At 43.9% G+C, this 7468-nt stretch overlaps 1 protein-coding gene across 2 annotated transcripts in view; it reads left to right on the forward strand.

Annotated features, from left to right (window-relative positions):
- The window catches only part of LOC103253941 (chromatin target of PRMT1 protein), an 8166-nt gene extending 884 nt beyond the window's left edge, over positions 1-7282 (forward strand). The window contains exons 2-5 of one of the 2 annotated variants that reach the window (XM_008052144.1): positions 1422-1503; positions 2846-2999; positions 5844-6027; positions 6823-7282. In XM_008052144.1, the coding sequence (XP_008050335.1) occupies positions 1439-1503; positions 2846-2999; positions 5844-6027; positions 6823-6965 (546 nt within the window). In that variant the 5' untranslated portion in view covers positions 1422-1438 and the 3' untranslated portion in view covers positions 6966-7282. Of the gene's footprint in view, positions 1-1421; positions 1504-2845; positions 3000-5840; positions 6028-6822 lie in introns of both variants that reach the window. The other variant, XM_021709587.1, reaches the window with a different exon arrangement.
- The last annotated feature ends 186 nt before the right edge of the window (positions 7283-7468 follow it).

The following is a 7468-nucleotide window of genomic DNA, read 5'->3' on the forward strand; positions in this document are numbered from 1 at the left end:
CACCGCAGCCTCGACCTGCTGGGCTCAGGCGATCCTTCCCGCCTCAGCCTACCAAGTAGCTGGAACCACGGGCGCGCGCCACCACACCGGCTCATTTTTTGATTTATCGTAGAGACGAGGTCTTGCCGAGTTGCTCAGGCTGGTCTCGAGCCCCTGGACTCAAGCAGTGCTGTCGCCTCCGCTTCCCAAAGTGCTGGGATAACAGGCGGGGGCCACCGCGCCCGGTTTAGGGTTAACATTTTGTAGCCGGCTGTCTGGGCGCTAACTCCCAGGTGGGCGCCCTTGTAGGAACCTTTTCCTGGGCCCTCCCCCAGATCGCCAGTTCCTTGCTGAAGCCCCCACTTGATTTGGGGTTAACAGACAGCTTGGAAACCAGGCAGGCCTGTATTTTCACTCTAGATCAGCAATTGGCAGCTGCAGGTTGCAAGCACCTGGGTGCTGGGTAGCTACCCCCCCCCCCCGTTGCTGATCTCCAGAGTTCACCCCTGAGACTGGTTTAATCCCGGTGTCTCTGTTTTTCCAAAGCTCCCTGGGTAGGTCCTGTGTCCTCAGGGTTGAGAAGGATTATTGCTGTACACGAAAATCCACACTCTGAACATTTTCATTGGCTGGATCTAGCGCTGCCGTTTTTTGAGACTTTGGCAAGTTTTTTAGTACTTTGAGGTAATTGCCATATAGATGTAAACACTCGACAAGGGTTTTTTTGTGTTTTGTTTGTTTGTTTTGAGTTGGAGTCTCACTCTGTCGCCCAGGCTGGAGTGGCCACCCTGGAGTGGCCACCGCAGCCTCGACCTGCTGGACTTCGACGATCCCTCCACCTCAGCCTTCCGAGTAGCTGGAACTACAGGCGCATGCTACCACGCCCAGCTAATTTTTTGATTTATTGTAGAGATGAGGTCTCGCCAAGTTGCCCAGGAGGGTCTCGAACCCGCGGGCTCAGGCAAACCACTCACCTCAACCTCCCAAAGGCGTGGGTTTACAGACTGAGCCACCGGAGCCCAGCTTTGTTTTGTTTTGAGTCGCGGAGTCTCACTGTGTCGCCCAGGCTGGAGTGCAGTGGCACGGCCACCGCAGCCTTGACCTGCTGGGCTTAAGCGATCCTTCTGCCTCAGCCTTCCAAGTGGCTGAAACTTCAGGCGCACACTGCCATGCCTGGCTTATATTTTAATTTATTGTAGAGACGGTGTCTCACCAAGTTGCCCAGGCTGGTCTCAAACCCCCAGACTCAAGCAATCCTCTCACCTTGGCCTCCCAAAGTGCTGGGATTACAGGCTGGGCCACTGCACCTGACCGACAAGGGTTTTAATATGATCTTGAGTAATCAGTGATGAGGCCTTCTTGTTCAGTGTTGGTCCTGGCCTTGCCTCTTATAGACAGGAGGTGACCCTTTTTCTGATTTGCTCTCTTTGCTGTTCTTTTAGATTCTCGGGATTTGAAGATGGCTGCACAGTCAGCGCCGAAAGTTGTGCTAAAAAGCACCACCAAGATGTCTCTAAATGAGCGGTGAGGCAGCCAACAGCAACTTCAGCTCCTTCCTAAGAAAACGTTACTTAAGTTGGCCCTGGGGTCCAATGCACAAAAACCGGTTTTAAGCTAAATACCAACAGAAGGCTACAGACCTCTGTTCTTAGTTGCATCTTATGTGGTACACAAAACAAATTGGGCGGTTGTTTCAAAACCACTTGTCAGTAAACATTTATGTTAAGCTGTCTGAAATATTTGTCTGGTGGGATGTATTTTAAAAAGACTCCTAACACCCTCCCTTTTCTTCACATTTTTTACATTGATACAGGGGTGGTGCAGCATGGTAGCATGGTACCCTGGCTGCAGTAGGCTTGCTGCCCAGTCCAAGGCCAGCAGTGTTGTGTCTGGCCTGTAAGAGGCAGGTAGCAAGTCATGAATATGTCCAAAGGCCCTTGAATGTCATTCTTGGGCCTTGTAAGAGGCACTTGCTTTGCTCCATTTCACTTTCTTTCCATCCTGCTTTTAGTTTGTTTTTGTTTTGGAGTCTTTTACAGTTAAGTGTTCTTCTCTTCCATTCCATTCAACTTACCTTAATAGGTATAATAGAGGAGTGTCTTCACAGGCTCTGAAATGATTGAACTAACCTGACTTTCAGAAATAACCACTTGGAGTCAAAAAAGTGATCATTTGAGACTAAGAAAAGTAAAGGTATTTAAAGGTAGTTTCTGTCTCTGAGAGCTTTGTTCATTGAGTGCCTTTAGCCAATGATTTTATTAAGTTGATGTTAGACTACTAAGAGATTGACTTAATGTCTATTTTTACCTCTTCTAAAGCATATGTGCTTCTCTTATCTCTTAGGATATGATACGCTATATTCACTTGTTACTAAGTGATGAATATATTTAAAAATGTGATACACTCCTATACTTTATAAGGGTATATTATTCACATGGGTGTATTAATTTCCATTAGCCTTGAAGGTGCTCTAGTATGTCCTCATTTTTGCCCTCAGAATGCACCTCAGGTCCCCCAAGGTTGAGCCTTTCTTTGTTTGTCTTTGAAACTACATCTTCTGTCTCTTGTCATCAAATCTGCTTATTGCGTGTTTTTCATACCTTCCACTTCTCTAAAAGCCGTTACCTGAGCCCTTGTTATCACTTTTGATTGAATGTGCTACACTTACTGCATTTCTAAGTTTCTGATTCTTGCAATTTTGTGGAAACAGAGGAGTCTGTAACCCACATCAGCTTTGATCTAAGTGTACCACTTTACTTAAAAGTTCGTGGGATCTGGAGCTCCTGGTCTAGCAAGCCATGAAAATGCCAATAAATGTTTTGTAATAAAGCTTTTATTTAAACATCCATTTTGTTCGACCTTGAAGCTTTACTAATATGCTGAAGAACAAACAGCCGATGCCAGTGAATATTCGGGCTTCGATGCAGCAACAACAGCAGCTAGCCAGTGCCAGAAACAGAAGACTGGCCCAGCAGATGGAGAATAGACCCTCTGTCCAGGCAGCATTAAAACTTAAGCAGGTGAGAGAGAATGAGTCTTAATGCTCCAGAAGCAGCTGGTGATCTCTGTCAGGCAGTCCACTGAGGCTGTCAGGACGTGATGGATGATTACAAGGTGGCTCAGGGCAAAAGCTGAAACTTCTCTGGGAAAAAGAGAAGTTTAGAGAATTCCAATTTTGGCAGGTACTGATAAATAACTTTTTATTGTCTTTCTGTTTTAGGGAGTTACCATCTGTGTGGCCTGATTCTGTTATCAATGAGTGTTAATCTCTTGTTTTCTAATCCTTTAACATTAATGTAGATTAATGACTTTTCCACAAAGAAACTTTGTTTCAGCTTTAGATAATCTTCAAAACATCTTTTATTTCCTGTTAAGTGATTTACAAACTAGGAAAATCATTGTATTCTTTCTCCCCTAGCACAAGGAGTCTGAATGGCCTTAGTCAAAGGTTTTCAGTGCTAAAACATAGCAAGAGTAGAGTAATCCTCATTTCCACAGCACTTAAAGTTTTATCGTAAAGTGGAGCAAGAGTACTGAGTAATTAACTGGAGTTAGTGGGTTCTGTTTCAAATTTCCAGTGAGAGAGAATCCCATTCAGACCTGAAATAAAACCTGCTCTTTATTATTCATAGACTTTATATGCAAGTCCGGACAGTGGCTGTGGAAGGATATGTCCAAGCTGTGGCTGGGCGTCTGGAGGGCGGTGCCATGCAACTGTAAGAACTTTAACTGGTAGCACTGCATGGCTGTGCATAAATTCAGCAGTTAAATATAACACCCTCCCACCCCCACCCTGAACCATTGGGCTCACTGACCAAAAATAAACAAGGGTTTCTGCTTTGGCTACCTTAAGCCTTGGAGTGATTGGATTCCTCCCTAACTCAGGGAAGCAGCAAAAGGCACCACCATTTTCCAAGAGTAAACAAAAATTGCTGAAGCCTCTGACAGATCATTTCAAAGGATCTTTCAGCAAGAAATTATCTAAAGTAATACTGTCCAGCAAAACTTTATATGATGTTGGAAATATTCTGTTTCTGTCATCCAGTATAGTAGTCACTAGCCACATGTGGACTTTTGAAAACTTTAAATGTGGTTAGTATGATTCGGGAGCTTAATTTTTTTTTAATTTACTTGTAATTTAAATAGCCACATGTGGCTAGAGGCTCCCTTATACAGTGCAGCTCTAAAGTGAAAACTGACAAGGTTAGCATCCTTAAGTTTCCTGTTAATGTTAAAGACCAGAATTGGGCCGGGCTCATGGCTCAGCCTGTAATCCCAGTGTTTTGGGAGGCCGAGGCGAGTGGATTGCCTGAGCCTGCGGGTTCAAGACCCGCCTGGGCAACTTGGCGAGACCTCATCTCTATAATAAATCAAAAATGAGCCAGGCATGGTAGCGCGCACCTATAGTTCCAGCTACTTGGAAGGCTGAGGCTGGAATGATCACCTGAGCCCAGGAGGTTGAGGCTGCAGTGGCCGGGAATGACAGAGTGAGACTCCAACTCAAAAAAAAAAAAAAAAACAAACAGAATTGGTGGCAGCTAAGGATTTTGGAATGGGGGAAGAACTCAGCATTATGCAGTTCTCCCCTTAAAACACAAAGCTCAGGAGAATGAATATACCCAGGGTAACCGAACAGGAGAGACTTAAGGAATGCAATCCTGACCTCAGCTGTGCTAGTCAGGGGAGGGGCAGGACATGTCCTTATGGTTTGTTACACCTGCCCATGCTCGATACATAATATTCAGAGCCTTCTCCTTTGGTTGGACGCAATTTATGATCTTGTGCTAGAAAGCTAATAGTGCCCTACAGCATCTTTTTTTGAAGGATAGGATTAAAACACACACATTAGCAGTCACTTGTGTGTCGAGCCTGAGGACGCATAGAATTTATTTTCATTCATACTGACTGATGACTTTATGAAAAACCTGGGTTGCTAGGGCCTTGGTTGTGCAAAGTATACTGTCCTGTTTCCTTTGAAGGAATTTGTCTGAGATGTGGTCTTTATGATTTCCCTTTCAGAATAGATACTCAAAATCTCTATCTCTAGTATGTTCTTGTTCTCATATGTGGCCCCGAGTTTTGTGATCATAGCTCACTTGTTGAATTCTAACATAAGTTTTTGGCTGGCTTTCTGGAGATACATTTGAATTAACATGTTTATTTTGAATTAAAAGTCTATATTGGTTTAAACAAGCTGTTTGCGAGAGTAGGCTTGGAATTAAGGATGTTTGAGAAATGTAAGGAAAGGAGATTTGACTTTTTTGTGTTTATTTACATCTTAAGGTAAAAAGTGAACCGTCTGAAGATAGATACTCAGAGGAAAAAATGAAGCACACGGGCCTCTTTGAGAAATCAATCTTGTTCTTAAGTCACAAGAACGCAAATGAACTTGTAACTTAAATTTTGTCCAGAGTGTGATGAACTTCCTATGGTGTTTGAGTAAGCCTTTGAAGACAGTGGTAGTCCTTGGGCAGGTATGAATTAAGTCACATCATTGTCAAACTGTAGTTCAAAAATAGTACAACTCAGGATTGAACTCTGGAATATTCTTACTAAGTTCCAACTGGCTGGCAGTGTATGACTTCTGTAGCCAAACTAGTGAGGTAATTTGTGGTGATGCCCATTTCATGGGACCATACTCAAGCTTCTTAGAGTTCTTCTCTGGATCAAATTCTTTTTCTTTTATACCATGTTCTGAGACAAAGGCTTGCTTCTGGTTTGTGATTCTAATGACACCCACAACAGGTTTACCTCCCTTTACACCAGACACATCTCACTTGCTTCTTTTCTCTGCACTTTGAATTGCCAAATCCTATTGGATTGCTTTTTTGATCTCAATCCCCCAACACCATTTCTTCCAGAAGAGCTTAAAGCAGCGCCTGGGTAAGAGTAACATCCAGGCACGGTTAGGCCGACCCATAGGGACCCTGGCCAGGGGAGCAATCGGAGGACGAGGCCTGCCCATAATCCAAAGAGGCTTGCCCAGAGGAGGACTGCGTGGGGGACGTGCCACCAGAACCCTGCTTAGGGGCGGGATGTCGCTCCGAGGTCAGTGCTGTGTACCCTGATGATTGTCGGGCCCTACCCCCTTCCCTTTTCTCTCGGGCTGCTTATGGACACATTTGTTTAACATCTTTAAGCCTGAATTTGTATTAATATAATAACTTGAAATCACATATTTTTAATAGTGCTGCATGTTTTTTTTATCAATACCATTCCTTTTCTGATAATGTGCAATGGTGAGAGGCTTTGACCTGCATAACAGGTAATTCATGTCATCTCCATTCCATTTTAAAACACCCTGCTGCTGCTTAGCACATTTAAGTTCTAGAAATAAGTCAAATTTAACAAATATATGGGTCTTTTGGCCTTTATCTTAACTAACCATCTCTGTTCCTGGTGCTAGTAAAACATTGTTACTTCTGGAAAAAAGAGGACAAGTTGACCCATAGCACTTAATTTAAATATTACATTTTGGGCACCATTACTCTGTTCCCTGTATAGTTCTTGTTCCCTGCAAAAATGCATTAAGAACAGGAACCACAGTATTTATTTTTAAATCTGCCATAATGCTAGGTATCTATGTAATTATTCAGCAGATACTTATTAAATGTATGTACTTACTAATTGACCTTCTTCCAATAATGGATTTGTGGTCAGACTTGTTGAATGAATTTAATAAAGAGCAGCTTAATCTATTCACCCTCTGTGTGCAGCTTGGCCCAACCAACCTAAAAATTAACTGAATTACTCTCATTTAACCCTCACCGCCTTCCTTTGGTTAGAGTCTACTTTGTGTTTCTTGGATTTACCTGCATATACATTGTATGCCTCCTCTCCAAGGTCAAAACCTGCTCCGAGGCGGACGAGCCGTAGCTCCCCGAATGGGCTTAAGAAGAGGTGGTGTTCGAGGTCGTGGAGGTCCTGGGAGAGGGGGCCTAGGGCGTGGAGCTATGGGTCGTGGCGGAATCGGTGGTAGAGGTTAGTCAGCTACCAACTTCAGAGAGTAGCTCCCCCTATTTTCCTCCCTTACAAACTCAGAGCCACCTTTCTGCACAGCTTCGAGTCGTAGGCAGGCTTCTTTGTTTGTCTTGTTTTGTTATTTGAAACTGGCTTATTTCCTAAATTCCCATGCTGGTAGTGTGAAAGTCTTATGATTTTTCCAAGAACCAGTCAAGTGCACATTACAGAGCCTGGTTATATGCAGTCTTCCAGGTTTTGCAAGTTTAAATTATATTAAAATTACCCCACAAAATTTGTCAGTTTAGGGTTTTACCTTTCTCTGTCCCTCTCCCATCACCACCACACACTCACGCTATAGCTCAATATCCCAATTGAGACACAAAAATAGAGAAGAGGGAGATGTACAGAGATGAAGCAGAGTTAAAGAGGATGATGAAGCTGGGCTCGTGGTTCAGCCTGTAATCCCGTACTTTGGGAGGCTGAGGTGAGAGGATTGCCTGAGCCCGCGGGTTCGAGACCCGCCTGG

The sequence above is a fragment of the Carlito syrichta genome, unplaced genomic scaffold (genome assembly GCF_000164805.1).
Source record: "Carlito syrichta isolate Samal-C Ts95f unplaced genomic scaffold, Tarsius_syrichta-2.0.1 Scaffold257816, whole genome shotgun sequence".
In the NCBI taxonomy this organism is placed as follows: domain Eukaryota; kingdom Metazoa; phylum Chordata; class Mammalia; order Primates; family Tarsiidae; genus Carlito; species Carlito syrichta.